Source organism: Labrus bergylta, chromosome 18 (assembly GCF_963930695.1).
Source record: "Labrus bergylta chromosome 18, fLabBer1.1, whole genome shotgun sequence".
NCBI lineage: Eukaryota > Metazoa > Chordata > Actinopteri > Labriformes > Labridae > Labrus > Labrus bergylta.
Window position 1 is genome coordinate 15,763,024 of NC_089212.1, and position 26,036 is coordinate 15,789,059.

Here is a 26,036-nt window from a genome sequence, read left to right on the forward strand (position 1 = left end):
CCATCTTCTTTTGAAGCTCTCCATCCCCATCGAGCGGTTCACGTCTCCTCCAGAAGACTCCCTCCCTCTCCTCCATCTCTACTTCCGCTCCCTGGTGACGGGGTCGCTGAAGCCCCGCTGGTGTCCCGTCTTATATGTGGTGGCTTTATCTCACGTCAACTCCTTCATCTTCTCTCAGGATGCTGCAGCGCAGGTACGGCAACACATGGAAAACACATATTGACTCTGCATGCAGGCCTGTGCAGGAGAGTGATTGAAAATAATTGATTTGTGTCACCACTGGGATTACGTTCCTGATTTATGAACACAGCTTCTAAACCAAATCCAGGCCTCTCCTGATGTCCTTTTTGCTCTCTTTAACTGATCTGATTATTGGTCCATGTAACGCCTGTGCTTTGTGGCTTTTTAAATCAGACACAGTGGACATTGAGGCAAACAGCCACATGTGTAGTTATTAAGCAAATCCAGAAGGTGCTGCAGCTGCACTGAACAGGAGGCTTGATCAGTGGTTTTATCGGGATTTGCTCATATTTGCCTAAAAATATAAACATTGCATGCAAAAAGCGATTCTCGTACTCTCCTCACCTTATCTGCTTCCTGTTCATAAATATTGTTTTTAAGGACGTGACTTTTGTTTAACCGTGAACTTTGGAGGTTAGCGTTGATGAAAAAGAGACACACAAAGCGTCCAGAGAGGAAGAGAGCGTCGTTACATCAACCGGGCTTTGATGTTTGATCCTCTCGTCTTTATCCTTTAGAAGGTGGAAGCAGCTCGACACAGTATGCTGAGGAAGATCTACTACCTGGCTGATGAGGTACTTCTTTCTCTGATCTTTATTCACTGTGATGTGTTTATTGAGTTTACCTGCTTTTCCCGCATGTTAAATTCTTCTGATGTTAACTCCATAATCCCTCAGACGTCACTCTGACTCTTATTTTACAACTTGTCCACCACTTTGTCTTGCTTTGCCCTCTTTTATTTCCATCTATGGTGAAGGAAGGTTTTAGTATATTCATAATGTGTATGATTATGTCTTTGAGTTAAATCCAAGAGTTTTTTTTTTTTTATTTGAAAGCATTTTAATTTCAGTGTCTCCATAATGTCTAGCCTTGTTGTTTTGTTTTTGAATTTTTTTTTACAAATCATCACATCTTAAATGAGGATACTCTAAAGTCCTGCTCTGTAACCTTGAACCAGAAACATGTGGTTCTTTACTTTAAAGCTGTGTTTGCACTACTAAAGGCAGCTGTAACAGGATTTTCTGTTCCATTACCTCCTTATTAAAAACCTTTTTTATGGACTAGTTTAACCCCATTACAATAATGTCTTCTGTGTTGATGCAATCATTTTTTATGAAACCGGCCTGTTCATGTTTTAGTTGGTTCGATGAAGTTTTAGTTTCCCCTCTAATACTGGGAGAATTTGAAGACTGAAGTCATGTATTAATTTCTCCCTTTCCTAAGCTACATCTACCATACACTGTTTATCTATGACTAGCTTGTTTTTTAAACTCTTTATCCATTGAAGTGTTCTATCTTTTTCTTTGTTAAGCTACTTCCACCATTTATCACCTGTGGTCAGCTTCCTTTTTCAGAAATACAGTTAATAAATTGAAGACAGCTTTTCCTAACTCCTTTTTCTTTTCTTTTTTTTGCTGTCTTTTTCAATTGTTATACTATCAATTGATCGGCTATTTAAGCCTCGGCTAAAAGTGCTGAAGACTTTTCAATCTGGCTGTTTTTCTTCCAGCTAGCTCATGTATACATGTGTTTGATTTGAACTGAATGTATTTTATTTGATAGGGATGGTACGGTAATTTAACATGTGTGAATACAGAGTATGACACTGATTTCTCTGGGCGGGCCTTTGAGAAAAGTGTAGAAAAATACACAACATTCGAGGACCAATATGCAACAAATCTAACATGTGCCGTTTAAGATAAGTACTGCATTCCAAATGTAAAACATTGAAGAGGGCTGTCTTCCCCTGCCCCCTCCTCCTGAGAGCAGATAAAGACACAGGATGTCTTATCGTAGACTCTGAATTTTTACAAATACCAAAATATAACAATACATAAGTCTATCAACCAATGTAACATGTAGAACCATGTTTTCACCACTCTTTATTACTTTCTGTTTCAATCTCTCATGACTGCTCATGTTTCAACAGTTTTTCATGCCCTGCTGTTCTCTTCAGTGTTTCCATGTATTCCCTGCCAGAGGAACCTCTCTATAGTCACACGTACTCCTGGTAGAGAATCTCTGCTTTGCATCGCCACCCCTCTGCTGCTCTTCTCTCCTCCCTCCCTCCCTCCTTCTCACTCTCTTTCTCTCATTTCCAGGTGTTGAAGAACCACTTGCTGCTCTTCCGTCTGCCGCAGCGGCACTCAGAGCTCGGCTTTGATACGTACGATCAGCTGCCCCCCATAAGGGCAAAACGATTGGAGAGCGTGCTGCGACTGCAAGACCACAAAGGAGACTGAAGGTAGCAGGTTCTGGGAATAAAAAAAGAACAAAACTGTTGAGCCGAAACTGAAGACACAGGGGAGGACAGTATGGAGACTGAGACCAAAACGAAGTAGAAGTAGACTTAAAAGCATGAGCAGATGTTGCTGGGGAAAAAAAGGTGACAAAGTCATTTTGACTCTTTAAAGGTTTCTGATTTAGATTAAAAAAAAAAAAAGAGCCAACATTGTCACAAAGGATTTTTCTGTTACTTCTTTTCTTAAGGCAGATAAAACACTCAGCGGAGTAATGTTTGGTAACAGTTTGAGCATTTATTTAAACCAGCTTTGAAATCAAAAACTATCTAACAGATCATCAGTGGAGATTATGTGGGATGTGGTTTTCTGATTCTACTCAATCCTCTTTGAACTAAAACACAACTCAACCCAAAGTTTAAACACTGAACGAATGCTACAATTTAAGTGCAGATGCAGGGAGGCAGAGATCCCAGAACATTTCCTCTTAGCAAACTCAAGGACCCCCCCCCCCTTTGACCACCAGCGCTTTGTCTGAGTTCCGGTACTTTTGGTGAGCTTGAAAGGCAGACCAGAACGACTCCCTAGCCTCTCAGAGTAAAGAAAAATGTACTTCTTTGTAAGTGCCTGAAATTGTCTTTTCTTTTGTAAATAAAACATGACTTCAGGTATGTCTTAAAAATGTTTTCTCGTATCAGAATTCATGACTGAAAGCCGTGAAATTTGCACCCCTGTGACATTTCAGCTTCAATCTGAATGTCACATAGGCGCGTCAAGTGATCCCACCCTTCTGTACCGTCTTCGGAGGTAGTAACAGAGGCGAAAGGGGGTCAGCTGAGCCAGCGTGTGTGTGTGTGTGTGTGTGTGTGTGTGTGTGTGTGTGTGTGTGTGTGTGTGTGTGTGTGTGTGTGTGTGTGTGTGTGTGTGTGTGTGTGTGTGTGTGTGTGTGTGTGTGTGTGTGTGTGTGTGTGTGTGTGTGTGTGTGTGTGTGTGTGTGTGTGTGTGTGTGTGTGTGTGTGTGTGTGTGTGTGTGTGTGTGTGTGTGTGTGTGTGTGTGTGTGTGTGTGTGTGTGTGTGTGTGGAGCTCCCTCTGTTCTGTGCTCTGAATTGCAAGGGACACAGATGGTACAACCGTTGTGGATTCAATATGAATGTACAAAGACGTGATGATGACCTGAGGTTCGATAGGGCACTTTGCAGAAATGCAGTTTGAAAAGGGCTTTACGTTGAAGGGCTACACCACACATTCACATAATGTGAAAAACAAAACAGTTTAACCAAACATAAATTATAATGTGGTTGGAAAAAAAACACCAAACAAAGGACGGTCCTCTGGGTTTTATCATGATAAGCAGAAAGATTTGTTCTCTGTCAGTGTCTCTGATCAAGAACAGTCACTCTGAAGCCCTTCACAGACAAAGACCCCTTTTCCATTTTCATTGAACTGTTGACTGGATTTAATTAGGTTTGGAAAACGCCTGTGAGGGACCTTAGTTTTCCTGTTATTCTTCTGTCTGTGTTCAGCTTCATAACAAGTTGTGGTTCTGGATCAAGTCCCACTGCGTGAGCCTAATTATCATGTCCTCACATGCTGATGAAGTTAAACTTAATATATCACCTGTTTACAAGTCCAGTCTGAGCTGTCTGTTTTTCTGTGACTGCCACGGTTGAAGGCATTTTCTCCGAGTTGTGGACAAATTCTCATTAACACGATCACAAAAAATAATTCTAAGGAAGGCCTCAAGGGAATATCAACAAATGGAGACAAACATCCACATGGACTCCAGGATTAACTGGATTTCCTGGTTAATGAATAACAGATAACCTTGATAATCCGTTAAAAAAAAAACAACGTTGAGAGCATCTTTCAAACTTCATTGTTAATCGTTACAAATCTGTATATTACACAGCTCAAGGATCCATTTTTTTTAAATTGTATGCACGCATTGAACCGTATTTTTAACTTCTCTTCCTTTTTAAGCTGAAAGTATTTCACAGTTCGTTTATAGGATTTGTTTTTCTTCCAGCTGACCATTAATTGTAAAACGAATGCAGATGCTAGCATGGGCCTTTCTTTGAGCAGCTAAAGGGACACATAAAAAAATAGTATACCCTCCCCCCCCTCCCCCCTTCACACACACACACGGTCAGAATAGAAAAGCCTCCATGTAAAAATTGCAAAACAGAATATAACAAAAGAACAAAACTCTCGTCATACTAAGGCGATAATGTGAACATGACTAGATCCAGTTTATTTCTTTTGGATTGTTTTCCAGCCATTAGAATTTTTGTCACTGCTTCTAAAGAGACATAACAAAGAAAACTGTTTATGGGTCGTAACGTATTGCCTTTTAAAATGATGAATACACCATAACAATGCCTCATTATGATTTTACTGCAGCTGTAAAATGCACCCTTTACCTTCCCTGTTTCACATTCAGAGATGTCTTTGGAGTGAGATCAGGCTCTTCACAGACGTTTTGATGCATATTTAGGTTCTATTATTAGTTTTTTTTTTTATTCTTTCCATGTCCTATAAAGAATCTCATGCTCCGATGTCCTGGCAATATTGAGAGTTCAAGCGGCTGTTTGGATTCTTTAAACAGGTGAAGGCCATCTTTGTCAGAGCGTGCAGGATGTTTTTCTTAACACAACATACTCCAAAGACGGTACATGGCTCCACATCACCGCCACAAACTACTAATGAAACTTTTAGCCTGTAACTGATTTTTCTTGTCCTCACCACATGTGTGATGATGGAGCTTTCCATGAGGAATGTCTGCCACAATTAAAAAAATATTTCTCTTTATATTTAGTCAAACCAGACAGCTTGAGGTCATGTTGTTTCATTCATGCTGTTGTGTGTTTCTTTTTATTTTTGTCGGTCCTTACTGGTTGATACATTTTTAAGCTGCTCTACATGCTTGTGTCTCTGTGAAATTCCCCCTTCATGTGACAACCCGGTGACGGACAAGGGCACCTCTTTTGGTGCAAACACTGGTGGCATGGTTCACTCCACATCTGGTCTGTTTTTGTTCTGTGGCAATGAGATTTGTTCTGCTCCAAAATTAGGAAATTTGCACTTAACTTATCGCATGGTATTCGAAAAGTAACTGAATTAAAGGAAACTACACTTGGGCAACTTTTAAACAAATGGCTTATACTTTGAAATTAATTTGATATAAGAGCTATTTACGGGAATTATAAATTTAAATTTTTATTACAAGATTGTATTACATTCCTGGCTGAATCTCTTCATTTATATTCCACAGTAAAACAGTTTGAGATGAAAAAATATTTTGGACACAGTAATCCCTGTGTCCTGCAACCATCAAGCCCCATTTGAACTTTTCCACATAAGATAAAACTTTGTGGAAGTGGACTTCTACATCTGTATCTTGTTTTTCTAATCTTTCTTCTTTATTTCTTCATGTTATGATTGTACTTGATGATTTAGGAGCGTGTGCCTTAATATGAGATGGGTTATTTTTAAAAGATGGCATGGCCTGTCACACATAACTTGACCTTAAATAAGTAGATGAAATTAGGATTGTCAGGATTTTGAGATTTCACGGTATGATAAGCGTCATACAATGACCCTAGAAGGAATAAAAAGAACGGGAGTTTTGGTTTGATCAAAGGCTGTACTGTGAGGTCACAACAAATGTCCTTATATGGTAGAATCTAATATACTTTTCAACAACACTGATGTGCTATGATTTGATGTATTTACAGGGAAATACTCCATAGGATTTCATAGATTTTAATTAATATTTAATGGAAGATTTCAATATTGTACGCATGTTAAGTGCATGCTGCAGTAATGGCAGTTTTCTTCACTGCAACCCTTATGTAATTGAATAGCTCCCCGTTTGTTAACAGTCAATGTATTTTTACCGTAAAATCCTCCTTTAAAACCAAGTATGTTTAGGAATCGTCCATCATTTTGGTAAGCTCACTACTTTTCTGTCTAGCTGTTTAGTAAAATATGAAGCTGGAAATCAAGCAGACTTTTACACACTTGCCAACTTCTCTGAAGCTCACCAATGTATCCACTCACAATTTTATTTTTTTTAAAGCTCTGTTTGTGAAATCTTCGGCCAAAGCTACAATAAAAGTATAAAAACAACAATGATGACTAAAACAAGAAATACAGCAGCAACAATAACATCAATAGTAATAAAAACAACAGTAACAGCAACGACTGTAAAGACTATTACCTTAACAGCAATCATGACAACAATAACAACAACAATAAGAAAACAAACGCATAACAATATAACAACATAGTGTAAACAATAACAATAACAGTCATAACAATGATGATAATAATGATACTTTCTTTAAACAGCGTCTTAAAAGCAGCATTGAACAAGTAAGACGAGGTATAGGCAGCAGAACATGACCCAACATGACCAAACACAGTGAGACATTACATGACAACACCAGAGAACAGTCATGAGAAGATAAACCAAGAGGACAACAGATGTAAAGAGAGTAAAAAGAATATATCATAAAAAGCAATAAGAGGGAGTGAAAGACAAAAAGCTGAGAGTGGTAATAGCGCGTTGGTTTGATATTTCTATTGCCATTCTTGGTCCTCCTTGGGAACCGTTACACTCATAACAATACATTTATAAATTCCACTATCTTTACCAAGGAGGATCTTACGTTGAGCTTTCCATCAAAATCTTGACAGCTATTAAGGGATTTACATGTTGAAGTATTGAACACTGGAGAATACAATTTTAACTTGCCAACCTCTCTTTGTTCAAAACCAAATCTTCTAACTTGCTGCTTTATTCAGCCACTTAACAGGAAATTAAAAAGGAATTGAAAGATATTGAAGTAATTACTTCTGATATTAAAATTCCTAAAAAGAGGTTGGCATGTCTGGGTGCTCAGTTTTTATTTCTGCATTGTGAGAAGCATAAACCCTTGGCCACAGCAGGAAGTTTCAAATATCCTGGGTGATTATTTCTCTACTTAAATTCCGGCTGTAAAATTCTTCGTGTTCGAATCCAGAGCCAGTAAATGGTCTGTGAAATCTCATTTAAATCTCTTTACAAATTTCTTTCCATCATAATCCAGTCAACAACCGTAAACATGTTCGGCTCTGCAGAAAAAAATCCATGCCCCAGGATAGATACAGGTGGTGCACCACACATGAAGCACACTATTAAAGAATTTTGGGGATTAGGTCCTTGTGAGGTTATTTTGTTTTTTTGACATAGGTGTGCTTTTAAAACATAAAAGGGTGTAGAGGCTGAGACCCTGCATATGTTTTCATGTAGGCGTATTTGCTGTTTGTTTTGGTGCATGTGCATAATCAAAGCAGTATGCCTGCTACAGTTATTTGGATCTGCACTATGCTAAACCCCTGTAGAGTTAAAAGCTTATGTAAGCATGATATAGTGAACAAGTGGTGAAAACTCCAGAGGTACATAAAATAAACCTCAACATGGTTAAAAGCAGGATCGCAACAAGAAGGACATAACTAGTTACAGACTGAAGATTTAAGAGAGAAAGGCATCAACGTCAAGAAACCCTAACTCTCATCTGCTCACACAGTGAAGGAAAAGCTAACTAACATCCCCAACACAACATCTGTCCCTTGGACCTGCATTTTAGAATGCTGCCTGTTGTGATTGGGTCCCTCTAACTACATTATAGTTTCTGCATGTTTGTGTCGGTCAGGCTCTTAACCGGAGGGGGTTCAGGGTTCGGGGTTCGATCCCCAGCTCCTGCAGCCACCTGTCCGATGTGTTGTTGTAAAGACACTTAACCCCAAGTTGCTCTCGCTATGAATTTGTATGAAAGGGATTAGTTACTTCTGATGGCCGCTTTACATAGCCACCTCTGGCATCAGTGTGTGAATGGGAAGGTGTGCCATGCGGTGTAAAAGTGCTTTGAGTATTCAGAAGCCTAGACAAGCGCTATACAAGCTCAAGGCCATTCACCACTTCGATATTACTTGAAGTGATTAAAATGCAGCAAAATTAAATGCTCATCCTGCAAAAATGTAATGGCATACAGAGGTCTCTTGACCAGAAACGGTTGAGTTGTTCTTGTGGTGGAGGTTATTCACTTTGAATTATTCCCACCTAAGAGGCTAAGACAGTGTAATACTTATGGCTACTGTGTTGTTAAAAGACTCAGCTGCATCACAAAACAGCCAAACTGTGACATCCTTAAGATCAGTATTATCATCACATCCATCATATAATTTAAAATCACAAAAAGCGAGCTGTAGATAAAAACAAGGTGTTCTAATGAATGAGGGATGTACACAGAGTATCTTTAAATGTATGAGGGATGTGCACGCACTGTTAAAACATGCTGTGAGCACATACAGTATCAGCGGATTGGAGTGAACTTCAGTATAATTTAATGATGATTTAGATTTTGAACCCCAGTTTGGTGATTATGTTAGTCTAGCAATATCCTAGAAATTTAGAATATTTAGATGTCACGTTCAGAGGAAAAACAAGGAACTGGACCCACGTGCAAAATTAACTAAATATATTTAATAAACAAAAAGGCCAAAGGCAAACAAAAACTTACTTCAAAAACCAAAAACTAGAAGTCAAAAAGCACAGGAAAAATACTTGAAACACAGGTAAGCAGCGGTCTGGCATAGGACATGGGAAACGACATACACCACCCACAAACGATAATGAACTGACTCAGAGGGGAAGAAACACAGAGACTAAATAGGGTAATCAGACACAGGTGAGACTAACAAGACACAGGCGAGGACAATCAGGGCAATCACACTGGGAAACGCACAGAGGCAGGAATAAAATACAAGAAACACTGAGCAGAACTACAAACACTGAAGACACACAGAACTCAAGAAAGAAACAAAAACACACTAGAACATAAAGAAACACCAGGGTACGAAGTTACAAAATAACACACGAAACACTAAAGACTAAACTATGAAACATTAGGACAAAAACACACAAGGGAAACAAGCAACACTAGGATAAACAGGAGAAATTAAAACGTGGAAACCTAAACGCTGAAATACAAAACTAAATAAGACCAAATCATGACATTTAAAGATATGAAAAATCTGTAGTCGGTCCAGGAAGCAGCTGGATGGCTGATAATGCTTAGCTAGCTCAGAATCATCAGCAGGAAGACTCGCTGACAGTTTGGTGTAAATCAGACCTTGCCACGTCATGATATTAATATTCATACATACTTCATAAACTACATAAATTCAATAACAAATTAACAGAAGGGAGTTGAATGCTGAAATTCAAACGCCTGGTTCCTGGCATGTATATCTCTCATCCCTGAGAGTGTGGTGAGTTTTTTAAAAAGTGTTATAACCATGTAAAATCCAAACTCAGCCCAGGAGGCAGCCGGATGGCTGATGTTTCCAGCGCAGCTCAGTATCATCAACAGGGAGTTAGGTTCACTTGAAATTGATACTAGTGATTCTGTGGAGGACACCCACCAAATTTGAGCCAGATTGGACACTTAAAAAAAAAAAAAAAAAAGGTAGCACTCACTGATTTTTTGGGGGGGAAAAGTGTCCAATCTGCCTCAAATTTGGTTGTATAGTCCTCAGGGCCCCCCATACTACTACCAGTGTAAATTTCAAGGGAATCCTGTACTTTTGCCCAAAAAAAGTAAGTGACACTTGCTTTGCAATTGTATAGTGGTGCCAGTACACTGTAGTTGAACACCACAGTAATAATATGAACCCATTGGGCTGGAGAGCTGAAAATGAGTAGGGGTCCTCTACTACCAATGTCAATCTCAGCTCTTGAGCCCACTGGGTTTATGCTTTACAGTGGTGTTCTACTACAGTGTACAGGCACTCGCATACAATTACATTGCAAGTGTCACTGACTTTTTCTGGGAAAAGTGTCCAATGCCCCCCATATTACTACCAGGGTCAATATCAAGGGAAATCAAACACTTTCAAAAACTAAAGTCAGTGACACTTGCAATGCAATTGTATGGGAGTGCCAGTACACTGTAGTGGAACACCACAGTAATAACATTACTGTTATTACTGTGGTGTAATACTTAAGTTACTTTAAGTACTTAAATACTTAAATACTTAAGTTAGTATGGGTCCTCAGGTGACCCTAAATTCATATTGAAATCACTTTTTTGTCAAGGATTTGTTGAGGACCGAGAGGAATACCGCTCTCATTTCATTAAACTAGATTTATTGGTATGTATGAAATGCAAATAATATTTCCAAAAAGTGTCAAATAAAATGTAAGATCAAAGTTCAAAGAAAAAACAAACAAATTAACAAAAAAAAAAAGAAAAATGTGTAATTCCTTATTCTTTGTGTTTTGACAGAAGACTGTTTAACTCTTTATAGTGTGTGTATGTGAGTCTAAGTGTGTTTGTGTGAAGATGCTGTTTAAGGTGTGTTTGTGCACATGTCTGTATTTGTGTAAATCACACTATGTTGTGCATTTTCTCATGCCTGTGAGTTTTTGGTGTATGTCCGGAATGAGCCTATCTGCGATTCTATATTTGCATTTTGGGCGGATATGTTAAATTTAGAATATTACAAAGAGTTGCTCAGCCCTCACAAACCTTTCAGACAGATTACTGAAGCGAGAGATTAAGATGATGCCTCAGGTCAAGATAAGAGATCCTCTTTGAAGATTTTGACTGTTTTTGAGGATTTTTTTTTTTATACGTCCGTGTAAAATATGCTGATTGTAATTCTCCCCTCTCACCAGAAAGAGATGCTGTTTCGACAGCTGTCACTTTCTCAGCCCAACTGTGCTCCAACTTCTCCAAAGTCTGAGACATGGGGGGACTTAAGTGGACTAAATGAGTGTCACCAGGTCCTAATGTCATTAGGCGCTGTTGTAATTCACTGAGTCTGATTACATTACAGGAGAGACATGATGCTCTCACGATGTCCGGCTAAGAAAGCCTGCCTTCAGGCCGCTGCAGCGACATAATAAACAAGAAGATAGAGGTTTAGTATTAGGCAAAAAGGCTCCAAATGCAAATTTCACTCTGCAGAGCAGCTGGTGTAAAAAGTCTTTGGAAGGGTTGTGTGGTGTTTGCAGATTAGCGTTCATTTAATCTCCTGTCTTTAGTGTCTAACATAACTGAAACTATTTATATATGTAGAGTTTTGCCTTCTACCAAGTCTATTATATTATAAGACAGTTTTTCAAAAAGCAACCCATGAATACATTACATATGTTAATGCTGAGGAGCTGTGGTATTCATTAATATGTGCTTTAGTAAAATAAAAAAAACTTCTAAGATACCAATCCTTGCTCTCCCTGCAGCCCTTCATTAAAAAAATATAGACCCCAAGAAAAAGGGAAGAACATATTCATCAGTGTCTACATTTACACACATCATGCTTTTTGTTACACAACAAAGCTGATTTACAGTGATGTAACACGCTCCAAACTACGTCATCAGAAGACTTCATGTTCAAAGCGCTACACAGACTGCTGCCATGAAGTGTTTGTGTCACGTCCACTGCCCGCATATCTATTTCTTGTCTGCTGCCTGTGTCTCTCTGAAGTTTTCAGGAGTATTAAATATTTAACACTCGGCTTGCGAGGGCTGTTTCTATCCCGTTGGTTGTGGATGTAGGAGGCTGATGAGGCCATGCGTCCTGGCATGAAAGAAAGTTGAGCAGGATTCATCAGATTTTGCCCCAAGCAAGTGATGAGAAGCTCATTTTAAAAGAGATCTGTTGCCACATGGGACTTGGTTGTTGAGCTGTGAACCCTTGTGAACATTTCCAGACCTAATGGTTACATCTGGAAATGGTGGGGTCTGGAAATACTGCAAAGTTTTACATGTTGTACATGTGCACCTTCAGGCATTGACCTACATTTAGTTTGTATAATACAGAAGGTGGAAAGTTACAGACCCACAGAGATTCATCACTCAGCTCTTCAGGTCCCAACCACAGACTGTAAAAAGAATGGACAGGAAAAGCTCTCCAGTGGGGTGAAGCTTTTTTTTTTTTTTGAGCTCCCCCTGCTGATTGGCTGCAGTATAGGTCACAAACTCCACCTCCTCAATGATAACAGATGGGACATGGGTTAACTATGAAGTTCAAATACTCGTCCAATTTTTTTTTTTTTCCAAACCTAAACGCTGCTGTGGTCATGTAGTTATTATTTAGGGTGCGGTCATACTGACCATCCGTACCGTGCCGTACTCAAGCACGATTGCCCCCCCCCCCCCCCCCCCCCGCCTGCGTAATTTTAATCAGATACAGCCATAAATAAATAAATAAATAAAAGAGACGCATGGCCGAGTCCGCGGCCGTACATTGGAGAACAACACAGAGAACATGACTGCTACTTTGTGGCTTATATTGAGTAATTTTAGTCAGATACTAAACTAAAGATTTATCCATAATGAAGGCTGTCAGCGTCGTGTACCCACGTGCTTGTGCTCGTGCATGAAGTGTACCGTGCTGAAGCACACCTCTCCAAAGTGCCAAAGCCAAGGAAGTGTACCATGCCTGAGCACGGCACGGAGCGGTCACACTGGCCAAACTAACTGGACTTTAGGGTTGAAGCTTGCTTGGGCACGGTACGGATTGCCAGTGTGACCGCGCCCTTACAGTCTATGATCCCAACAGCTCTAAAGAGTGATTCAGTGTACCTTCATCTAACCAATTCTAGCAGAAATTTGATTGTTGCAGCTCATAATGCCTGATTTCACGGCATATTTCGACACATTATACATTGTCTGTGAGCGAATGGGAGAAATCCTCCGATAAAAATCATCTATTGGCTGAGCTACTTGTTTCTTTTAGTCAATATTTCCAGTCGATTTCTGTGACAGGAAAATAAATTATTTTCCATGAAATACCAATTTCCCACTGCATGTGTCCATTTCAGTGCTCCCCATATGTACAAAGGACAATATACATTTTATTGATCTGATTTAAACTGCTCTACTTATTATTTCAAGTGCTGCTCTAGTATTCAGGGGTTATGGTCATCTGTTATAAAAACCAACATGATATTAATGATTTTTGGTTGGACAATTCTTTGAAATACATTCAGAAAAAAAAGCACCTGTTGCATCGCAGTTTCAAGCCTCCAACAGAACCCAATAGGTAAGTCGCTATACTTAACTTTAAGCACTGTTTTGGTAGCTTGTGGGAGAGCATGTTGGTACTTTTTTGCGAAATACATAACAAAAACTGCTTCCTGTTGCCATAACTAAGTATAGCAGAATTCTGTTTACTCAACACAAGCAGCTGAAACATGCTATAAAACTCCTAAATTACCTAAGAGTGGTGGATACATGTCAGGGGGATTATCACTACAAGTGATGCCAAGTCATACTTTTGATTTTACCTATATTTCTTTATAATTTTTCACAATAAACTTAACAAGCAAAAAGACACTTAACAATACAGGCGGCACTGTAGAGCAAGTAACACTTTAAAACTAAATTTCTGTCCTTGTGCAACCTCTGAAAGTATGACTGAACGTCCATTAAATCATCCACCATCACTCCAGATGTCTTTATTTTCTCTTGGATGATTCATGTTGGACAGCTTGTGGATTCCTTCTTCATAGATCTCATTCCTTACTCCTCAGGGGTTTATGAGGGTGCATTGACAGAGTTTTTTCCTGATTCAATATACCCGTATATGTGAAGCTTCCAGAACATCTAAAAGCCGTAGGAGATCGAGATTCACGCTGCCACCCTTGGAATATCTTATTGTGCACATCTGCTCAATGATTCATCAATTTACACTTTATTTTCAAAATTGATTGAGCCGTAGCTTGGCAAAGTCTTCATCTTTCCAGTGCCCATAAATCAAATTAATCAAGACAAGATTTTGAGGTCACCGTGACAATGAAAAAAAAAAAAAACAAATTGAGCCACATCAGGGCTGTTGAGCATGTGTCACATGAAGGCTCTTTGGGCTACAGACCTCAGAAGATATAAAGTAAATTTACAGACTATTCTTTTTGAAACTAACACATAAACATCATAATTAAGAAATCTGATCTCTGTTAATCAATAGTAAAAACTGGTACACTGATGATTATACCTACAATCACCAAATATGAGCTTAATTCAAGTCAAAACTCAGGGGATCAACCTGGACTTCTTTTCCGGTCAGTTTATATTGATAATTCACAATTTAAACCATGTAGTGTCTATTATGATATGTATATCTCAAGACTTTAAAACAAGGTACTACCAGTTGTTTTTTAAAAACATATTAACTAAACAAGGTATCTAACAAAGTTACCTTGAGCAGCCTTGGTAACCCACCGTACATGTCTCATTCACCACAATCCCCCTTCCAATATACGGATCTGTTTAAGATGCAAAATTTCCCATCTCTCCCTTAGCACCAGTTCTGAACTCCACAATTTTAGTCACACCGATAACCCAGCATCCCTCTGCAGTCTCCAGCTAAAGGGTTTTTGATTCTTATGTAACCACTCCCAATATTTCTGCATGTCTAACATATCTGTACGGGGGGTTATGAAGTCAGAGCCTATGGACACCAAACTTTAACATTTGAATGCAACTGCAATAAACATTTCCAGCCTTTGGTGCCTGACTAAAATAGCTTTAGCTAACATAGAGTTAGCTTTGTGTACAACTCTACTCATCTCCAGTTTCCTTGTGAGCTATAATGCTATTTTGATTTTTATAAAGACACCATTGTGTGGAAGCTGAAAATGGCCACATTTTTTTGCTAGCTCGAGCCTGTTGTCTTGAGAAAATGTGATCATTCATCAATACGAACCGACTCGTATTTTCACGAGTTCAGGGAATAGTTTTGGATAACTCACCCTTTTGTTTAGACTTCAGCATCACTGTCATGACTGTGGTGGATCATTAAACAAGCCTGAGGTACAGTTTGATGAGTTAATGAAGAAAAGTACCTACTCCTTCATCAAGCATTTAAAGGGGTCATATTATGCTTTTTTTGGTTTATATGCCCTTTAGTGTGTTTTCTAAGTGTCCTGTGCATGTTTAGGCACATCTATGTGCATAAATTCAAAGTCCGCGGAAATGCGGCTTCTCCTACATCCTCCTGTTAGCTGTAGTATTAGCTGCATGTAACGCTCAGTTCTAGCCCCCCTCGAAAAAGATTTGTCAGTGTGACGTCTTGTCAGTGTGATATCACTGATCTAAGCCCATTGGCTCGTTGTGGCAAGCCCAGCAGCTCATGTTGCACGCCCATTAACTTCTGTAGCACGCCCACAATATGCTGTAGCCTGCGGTAGCACAGTAGTGCTAAGGTGCTCATGTTTTTGCTCCCGGAGCCGAAGTGGTTTCATTCCCAATATGGTAAAAGGGGTGTGACATTTCCGACAACCGTGCTGAGCGACTGACCAATTACGGCAGAGCCGACAGGCCGACCAATCAGATCAGACTTGGCACACGTGGGGACTCTGAACGTGAGCACTTCAGAGCCTTAGAGAGAGAGTCAGAAGCGAGCCGGTGCATGGAGCGGCAGTACATGAAAACAGACCCTTTTTTCGAACTTTAGCTATTGTGAACATACTTTAGTAGGTACATAGATTAAATATACGAACCCCAAAAAGGGCATAATATGACCTCTTTAAGATAAAATCAGTTCAAAGAGTTGTCAAGACAAAACTAGATCAAATCAATGCATTGTTGGCCATATAATAAGGTTATTACAGGAGCTTATTACAGGAGCTTATTACAGGAGCTTATTGCATTCACGTGAGAAAATAAAAATCTACTGTTTTTTTTTTTTAAATGAACGAATGCATTATCTCGTAATTAAGAATTATGAAGTGCATGTGTTTATCAGCACAGCACCAGTGCCTCAGTTCTGCTCCATGGGGATCCATTGTTTTCAGCAATTGCCTTATTGTCTCTTGAGTCACCACGTAGCTAGCCTCAATGCATATCAGATGCATCACGTTACATCAGCGAAGCACGTCCTATCCACAAAGATGATCCTGACAGATAAGAAGAGAGGGGTTTGCATCGGAACTGCAAAGATCTGAATTGTCTGCGCAAAGTTGAAAAACTATTAAGAATACTATCTATGTTACCTAAAGACACAAGTACCTCCCAGTGTTTAAAATTAAAGTGGGTTACACTAAACAGTCGGGGAATGTTTGCTACTTTAAGTGGTTTAAATGAGAGCTTCTGTTGGGATTTTGAGGTATCTCAATAAGTCAGAAAAACAGAGCAGATTTGTATTTTCTCATGTGAAAGCAATAGACTTCTTTAAATGATCTCCTGTTAAAAAAAGAAACCTGGGTCTTGATATGATAAAAAGCAGTAAAATAAACTGCAATCATTGCTGATTGCTGATTTTCATTGATAATGAGGAACATTAAAAAATAAGGATGTAAAGTGGCATATTATCCACTAAAGGCAGGCTTGGTAATTTTCACTTTTTAAGATTTTGGTTGAAACTGTCTTTTGGTCCTGACAGAAACAATTCATGTGCTCTGAATCAGGAATAAAGAAAATCCGTCATCAGTAGCAGTTGTAAGCATGTAAAAAACGTCGACCAATGCCTGCCATGAGGTACCAATTTGATGAACCAATCACACCTCCCTGTCGCCCTGCTCGTTCTCTACCCCTTGCGTGCACTAGCCCACACTCAAAGCGCGCCACCGATGACAGAGTTTATACTGTGAAGTTGTTGTTGGTCGTTGTGAGTAGTAAAATAGTTATGATTTTTTTTTTACATGTATGATGATAACGTTTAGTGTTTACTTACCACTGAATGAGACATGAGACGACGTAGTTTCTACACAATGTAAGTGATCAGCTGAGTGCATGGAAGTGAGGAACGTTGCTTTTGAAGCAGCACAGAGGGAAGGGGGTGGGTGTAGCCCGGATTACTGAGGGAAGGCTAATCATGCTAGTTTTTCGACCTCTCCATCATCAGAATCAAAATCGGGTTTTACTGCCAAGTGCATTTACACATACAAGAAATTTGACTTGTGTGTATTGGTGCTAAACAAATAACAAGGAAATAAAGCAGAAGCAGATGTTAACAAGGCTGCACTTTGGTCGCTTAAAACAATGTGTAAAACAAACAAAACGCTGAATCTGCTATCAGTGCACCACAGACACAAATTAACCCCCCATTTACTCGACCCAAAAGAGTGTAAAAAACACATTAACAACCCACAAAAACGGAAAAAGGCGGAAATAAAAATCAAGCTTTTCCATTACAGCCATTAACCTATAAGAGCAATAATGCTGAGATAAAAAGGAGGTTAGAGCAAACAAGTCAATAGACACTGATTAATTATACCCAAAAGCAAGTGTGTGGTTGTATGGGTGTACTTATAAACCCATTAAAACCATCAATACTGCAGTGATCACTTTAAACGAGAGCTTTTGTTTAATCATTATCTTTTAAACACCCTCAGTGTGATGTGATGCATTTGAACACACGCACACGCACGCACGGACGCATGCACATATACACACACACACACACACACACACACACACACACACACACACACACAGACATACAGTGATAATGATGGCAAGAGTAAGTGCAGGATGTGCATGAAGCTCAAGCTCTAGAATTTAGTTGACCCAGTTTATGACCGTGTGTGTGTGTGTTCATGTAGCAGACTTTTGGAAACATCTAAAAGACACAGTTGACTGGATAATGGACTTGGTTCTTGCTCATTGACTTGAACAATGTTTTCAGCCAACATTATACATCTTTAAAAGGTTATTCACACAAAATTTAACTACCAAAACATCTCAGGTTACGACAGTTCATGATGCAGACAGTTTGGAATCAGACAGAATCAATTTTACAGTTTCATTCTCATGTTGTGTCCATGCCAATGCATTGAATGTGTTTTGTAATATGTAAACTGACGCTTTTAAGCTTTGGCAAATTGGCAGCTGTTATGTTGGTCATCTGGAGCAAGAAGTTACAAGATTTAGAGGGGAGAGTTGTGCGGAAACTTTGGGTCATCAAAGGTAAACACAGTCTACACTTGGTGAAAGGGCAAATTAACCATCGTGTTTCCCAAAGAATAAGGTTCTGCTGGTGATGGGAGCCGACCACAGTTTTCAATTTATTAGACTTAAATAAATTGACTTTATTAGACTGGAAAAGTGGTATTTATTATGGATGGATGTCAGAATGTGTCCCACTTGATGATTTTAATGACCTTAAATCAGGAGAGAGAGTGGGGGATTGACATGCTAGCCATCAGCGCCCCTGTTGTCTGTCCTTTCATTGCTTCTGTAATTGAGTCAATATATTTGTAAATGAGTTACGAGTTATCGCTCATAAAAACAAGTTGTAATCCCATCACTGAAATCTAAAAGAGGCCTCAAGAAGCCATAAAGCTCCGTATACCTTTTTGCATCTACAGCCTGCTGGTAGTTTCTTTAGGGTAATTGCTTTCAGTAATCACCACAAACAACAAGTCATGTGACCCGTTAACTGTAAAAATATTCCCTATTGTTAGTTTAACTTTAAGAAGAGTCCTTCAAATTCAAATTCAAATTGTACCCCTATACAAATTCCTAATCTTAAACGAGCACCTTACAGAAACGAAGCAACCAAAACATCTTCACTCTGAGGGGTTTCATTCATCAATCTGCATTTTTGACAACATTTGGTTCACATATGTGTGCAGCTATGACAAACCCACACAAAAAGCAATACGTTCCCAAAAACAACTAGAGCTCACATGAACACTTTGTTCTGGAGCTCGGGCCACTGCAGCTCATGTTGGTGCCTGTTCAGGCTTTTTTTTTAAACTCTCAGATAGTTTGATGTGATTAGTTATGAACGTTTAATTTGGTGTCAATTTGGAATATATCAAACCATGCAGGCTCAGATTGATACAGCCCTCAGTTTTCCACACTTGTGTTTGGACACAGCAGTAGTCCCTCCAGCCCAAGTGCTTTGGCTTCGCTCTCCGTTAATGGCTGACATCAAGCTGGAAGAGAGAGCAGCATTAGTTCTGGTAACCGTGTGTTGTGTGTGTTTGCGTCTGTGTGTGCCTGAGTGTGTGTGGCTGTGTTGACATTCCATAGGTGCAGGCGTGACATTACTGACTATGTAAGGACCCTATTATATCCACTGTAGGTGTCCATAAGCTTCACAGCTTTTCTCAGAAAATTGCTTTCAGAACCGATTCAGAGCTGTTTTAAAGCTGGATGTGTTTTTCTTAAGTATTTATACATTGTGGATGAAACAGGAATGTTGGTGGGAAATACAAAGCCTATAACGTGGAATGAAAATGTATACAGACATGAACTGTAAGATCATCTGCTGCTGCTGCTGTTTCCTCTCACTCACACGCTAAGAGTTGGATGCTTTATATCATCGTTGTTAGTATTTCTTCCAGTTATCACAATCTTATTGATGTTAACCCTGCTAGCCACAAAGTCATAATTTTGGCAAAGAAAATTTTGCGTAGCAGCCTGTACCAGGTGTTGCTTTTTCTGTGATTGCTTGACATGGCAACCTTTAGGTAAGGGATAAAAAACACCTGCACTGCAAAGGTAGCTGGGAAGCTAACAACGTGTTTTTTCTTTTATGTCCCACATTTACCTCATTAAATTTAAGTGTTAAGGCTCCTTATGTGGGCCTTCAAAGCTCATACAGGTTTTATGTTGGGCTATAGAACTTAATCTAACTTTACTATAAGTGGCTAAAAATACCTGGTCATCTCAGGACAAGATGTACTGAAACCAAAATAATGAATAGCTTGCGATGTTCAACATGAAATATTTCTAAAAATGTTTGGCTCAACTTCTTAACAGGAAACCTCTGCACATTGCATTCACATCCATCACTGATGATTTTACCAGAAACAGAAGATCATAAATTACATCTGGACAAATAATCTCCAGACCCTGAGTAGAGCTAAAGAACTACACCTTTTTTTATTTATTACCAAACTCGTCCATCATTCTCCAATACACATTAGACAGTGAAATGTGCAGAGGAGTGTTGAGGAGTCATTAAAAAACACCAGCTGTAGCACAACTGTCAGGCCCATGTAGTAAAAACAGCCAAAGACATTGTTATAATGAACCCCGCTGGGAGCAGGTTCTTGATTCAGAGGAGCAGGGCGATTTAATTTCTTTCCTCTTGCACTCAAATCCTCTCTGTTCTCCCTCTTACCTCATGGTATGAAGGTGGCTTTCCTGTGCTAAATTCTGCATATTACTTTAACTCACTGTCAGATTAAACAGCTATGGAAACAGAAGAGACATCTTCTGGTTAATATCCGCTCTCCTTTCTGTGTACAACAGACACCAATACTGCAAATGTGGAGGCCGTCAGAGGACACATCTTTACGGAATTGCATTCAGAAAGATTATTCCCAAAATCTGCTGAGCGTGAAGTACAAACAGAGAAAGTCCTACCAGTATTTTAGTTTCCTTTCTTGGCTCAAGCTCAGAGGCTGAATTTGATGTAGAATTTCACTATTTCCTCTCAGGTCAGGGAGATGTCCCACTTCTTATTATAGCCATGAAAACTAGGTTAACCAGGGGGTGTAGACTGTGTGTGTGTTTGTGGGTATGATTTAGTAACAACAAGTGTTTCCAGTCTTCCATTGAAATATTTACCCAATCTTCTGAAAAAGTGCCTCAGGGGGTACTTCTGTTGTTTTCATGGGCTATATTAAAAGATTGACGGATAGCTCTGCTGATATAAGTGCTAGCTCAAGGCCCCAGTAATGCATTAACTATTTCAGTTAATTTTGTGATCTCCAGCTCCCTGTAAAACATGGGTACTTCAACCTTGATGATAGATCACGTTCAGAAGAGTCAAAATTATTCCCATTAGCATTAGGCAAGGCAAGGCAGGTTTATTTATGTAGCACATTTCAACAACAAAGCAATTCCAAGTGCTTCACACAAGACATCGAAAGCATCATGACAGAGGAAAGAAAAGAAACATTAAAATAGAACCTGAAAAAATCACTGAAATTATGAAACCTGAACATGTGTTCAAATAAAAAAATAATTCAAATGAAATTAATAAAGTAAAAATATAAAAAGAGTTAAAAGTTACAGTGCAGAGTTAAAATTTAAAATCTTATTAAAATTGTTTAATGAAAGGCAGCTGTAAACAGGTGTGTCTTCAACCACATTATAGGCCTTTTAGATTTCAAACAGAAACTTGGTGCAAACAAAATTAGTGTGCGCTCTTATTTTTTGCTTGAAACACTTAGCTGAAGAAATTGTATATTTCAACTTAATTTTGGACAAAGCGGCTCTAACTCTATGACAACACATAAATATTAATCAATCAATTTTTATTTGTATAGCGTCAACTCATAACAAGTGTTATCTCGAGACACTTCACTAAAAGCAGTTAAAAGACCTTAGTCTTTGTCTTTTAACATTACTAAAAGTAGGTAAAAGACCTTACTTATTGCTATTTTACAAAGACCCGGCCTATCCATGCACAGCAAAAGTTACAGTGGTAACAGTTTTTGCGGCTCATTGTTGATTTTGCTGTACATGAGTAAAATTGAAATGGAAGTCAAAAAAGCTCAGATGTTTATCAAAGCAGACCACACGGCCTCGAATCCTCTGTTGCTGTCAGATTAAAATGAAATGAGTGGGTAACATGAAGATCAACAATTGAAGGTGAAGCCTATGAATTGCAGCGAAATATTAAATTAATAAAAATGTACAGGGTTGAATTAGATTTTCATGCTTATTATCTAGTTCAGCACAGAGCATATGATGAATACTACGATGTAAAGTTTCTCCTCTTGTCATGTCATCTTTGTAAATGTTAACAAAATCTGAAAAACCTTTATTAGAGTTTCAAATTGAACTACAAACATCTGCTCTTCAGTGACTTCGCAACCATACCGCATCAAATTCAAAGCTCAAGCAAACTGCTCAAACCAAGACAAATTATTAACATACATCATGTTTTACGTGCCACTAAACACGTCACTCGTTTAGTTCTGGAACACGTAATGGAATCATCATGAACAGAGGGAGAGTAATCCATGTGATTCAATGCAAAGCTCTGTGTGTTTATGGAATTCAGTGCATAAAACATGGTCTAACCACAAAAAATGCAGATCTGAAGCGTGGAACAGTTCTTGCCTTACTGCTCTCTCTATAGTAGTATAGTAGTATCACACACACACACATTTACACACACTATGGAGTTTCTGTTGACTCAGGAGAATCAGCAGCAGCAGCATCAGCAGTGTCTTTGATCACTTAAATCTTTTTTTTTTTTTTTTGCTGCTTCTGCTCTGTTCAAAAGCCAAATCCTGGAGTAACAGTGAGAGGTTGGGATGGTGAAGGACAAACAGGTCACTCTGTCAGCCTGCATTCAGAGCTCTCATTATCATTCCTGCAATGTAATAACTTCCTTGAATGGAGAGAAAACAGAGAGTCAGCATTTCTGAAGTAGTGACACCTAATTCTTTTAGCTCCTCTTTTACAGAAAAGAAGTTACAAGGATAAGATTTCAGACAAATTCACACAAATAAAAGCGCCTGTTGAAAAAAACATTATGGAAAGATTTGACATCCCTTATCTGAGTTTTCATTAGTTATGTAAGTATTATATCAGGTTTATATTAGTACCCGCTTAGCTTAGCCTACTGTGTGTTTCTTTTGTTGGCAATCATTGCTCTTTACTGCTGTAACAATGTCAATTTATCCGTTGTGGGATAAATAAAGGAGTATCTTATCTTATCATACCTTATTTCAATATTAAACCACAGGAAATAACATGTAAATTATCTTTTAACATGCAGATAGGCCATTTAACTCCCTGTGGGTAGAGGCAGGCTCGCATTTCACTATGCATTTAGTCTTATGCTTTGCTAACTAAACCAGGAGCTGATAGTAGCTTTTTATTTCCTCTAAAACCCAAGAGTGATAAAAACGAACCCCTTTTAGTTTTGATGAAGGGGGAAATGAGCTCCAAAGAGTAAACTATATTTCGCACAGGTTGTAAACATGCATTTGTGTTTATGAGTAGGAAGGCTGTGTGTGGCACATTTTGCTGACCACCTCCGCCTGTCTAGCTCTTACTTACACAATGCCTTTCTGGAGACTTCAAAACTATTATTTCCACAGTGAAATAACAGGAGCAATGTCTTTATCCAGTCAATGCTAAATAATAGCCTGTATCCAAGCACAAACATCTTAATAGCTGGAAACTGAATCATTATGAACTCCTCGTGGCCTATTTTCAGAACATCTTTTTCCTGTTACCTGTTTGTCTTCAGTCGTTAAACTTCACCAGGTGACTACAGTTGTAGGACTGTTGATAAATCATCTGCTCCTCTCTGAGGAAACGTTAAGCTCTCATGCAGCCCTCTGGAGTGTTTTATTTTTTTGGTTCCTGATGTGTTTATCATGCCTTGGTTTGGATATTGATGGTCGACACATTTTCTGTTGGAGCCTGTTTCGCATCACACCACTGTGCTGTCACAAAACACAGAACCATCTTTTAATTTCGTTTTGTTCCATGTCCTTGCGTTTTTAAAACATTGGTGCAGTGGTTAGCACTGTTGCCTCACCGCAAGGAGGTTCCTGGTTTTGTGTCCCGTCGGTCAGGGCCTCTCTGTGTGGAGTTTGCGTGTTCTCTCCGTGCATTTGGGGTTCTCTCTGCGTACTTACTCCCACAGTCCAAAGACATGCTCCTTAGGGAAAATGGTGACTCTATAGTGCCCATAGGTGTTAATGTGAGATCGGTTTTCTGTCTCTATATGTCAGCCCTATGAATGGTGAACAGTGCAGGGTGTACACCCCCCCCCCCTCGCCCTGCCCCTGTGACCCTGAACGGGAAAAGCGGTATAGATGATTGATGGATGGATGGATGGATATTTTGATCACTTAAAATTAGGGCTGTCAGCACTCACTAAGTAGTTAATTGCAATCAATTAAGGTCTGAAATGAATGCATACATTTTTTTTAATCACATGCTATTTTTTCACTTTAGATAACTTATCTCCCTGTAGTCATAGTAATGAAAAAGAACAACACTGCTGCGTCTTTGAATGGCTCAATTCACTTCTAGACGTAATATCCACGTTACGACATCAAACATTTCACTTTAGTATTTGTTTATTTATTTTCTCATTTAGTTTTTGATCTGTAAAGAGTTCCATTTTCTGTGGTTAAGTCAATGTTGTAATCTCGATCTACCGAAAGGTCCTTACCTTATTTCATATTAAAAGCAAGTTTGAATTCAAACAGCAAGTGAAGTACTCTCAGCTTGAGACAGTACAAACATTTCAAAATAAAAGCCTAACAAATTTTATTTTTAATGCAAATGAATGGAATTTCAAACATGCAACTATAATGTAATCGTTACAGCCCTACTTTAAGTTTTATATGACGCAAGTCCAGGCTTTCCAACACTGATGCTTTATTTTTTAAAACCCTATTGAGTCTGCACAGCCGGAGCCAAACTGTTGTGTTTAGAGGACCATTAATGAAGCAGGGAGCCTCCATGGCTTCCCATTGATGTTTTAATGGAGCTGTTTGCAGGGGCTCTGAAAGGCTACAGCTTATTTGACTGTGTTTAATTATGTCAAAAGATTGACAGGGAAGAGCAGTGTGAGTGTTTTATTGACCATGAAGCACATTGTCAGTTTGAGTCTGCTTAATAGGAGACATTGCTTTAAAGCAGAAGCTTGAGCAGAATTTACACTTCAACAAAAGTTTTTTTTAACTGGCCATTTTTCGAGCAGGTGACACTGAACTCAACCCACCACAAAAATTTGTTTCATCGTTTTACTGAATAAGGCTGCTTAAAAGATGTGAGGTGTGTTTTTAATGGCAAGAGAGGTGATGACCTTCAAAGCGTCACAGTAGGTTTTGTTTTTAATTTTCACAGCAAAACATCCCTTTTTTCCCCTATGTTAGTGTATCACAAAGTGTGATGAGTAAAAGATCTCCTGGGAACTGTCCAAAATCTGTGTTAGGGTGTATTAGATGCTACAATGGATCATTAAAATGTGATTAAACTAAACAATCATACAAGGAAGCTTTTTCCTGAATATTCAGTTGTTCTGCTCAAATTTATAAAGTTCTGCTCAATAATACAGCCTTTAATAAACAAAGCGCACGCATCTCGACTGATTCAAAGCATAAAACTAACTCCTCAGATGTTTATTTCTGTCACTAATGTGATAGTGGGGAGTCATATCTCAGTATTCCAATAAAAATGTTCACATTATCAGCAACATTTTCCTCTGATTTCTACTGTTTATAACTGAGTTTGCAGAAGCTGCTCTTCTATTACAGAAGAGAAACACGTATGGGTCCTTTGGGGAATATTAACAAAACACTTGTTGCAAAACCCAAACTGTCATCTCTCAGTCTGTGGTTTACTATCTGAGGCAGGATGTGTTGAAGTAGGACTGACTGGACCCTGGTCGCAGTCTATATATACATGCTTCCAGCTCCCTGGATAATGACTGTGAGCCCTGCTTGTCTTTCCTGGACGAACCCCTGCTGTATGTGACTGTGAATTTAAAGGTCAGCCTCCGTGACACCTGAATAAAAGAAAATGATGCCGACAGTTTACACCCAGCACTCTCAGGAATCATGTTAG

The 26,036-nt window shown here is 39.0% G+C and overlaps 1 protein-coding gene across 3 annotated transcripts in view; it reads left to right on the forward strand.

Annotated features, from left to right (window-relative positions):
• Window positions 1-26,036, forward strand: part of rpap1 (RNA polymerase II associated protein 1) — a 52,076-nt gene that overhangs the window by 12,811 nt on the left and 13,229 nt on the right. For 2 of the 3 annotated variants that reach the window (XM_065966368.1, XM_065966369.1), the window contains exons 25-27: window positions 17-193; window positions 759-815; window positions 2,343-2,485. In XM_065966368.1, the coding sequence (XP_065822440.1) occupies window positions 17-193; window positions 759-815; window positions 2,343-2,483 (375 nt within the window). In that variant the 3' untranslated portion in view covers window positions 2,484-2,485. Of the gene's footprint in view, window positions 1-16; window positions 194-758; window positions 816-2,342; window positions 3,165-26,036 lie in introns of those variants that run through there. The other variant, XM_065966370.1, reaches the window with a different exon arrangement.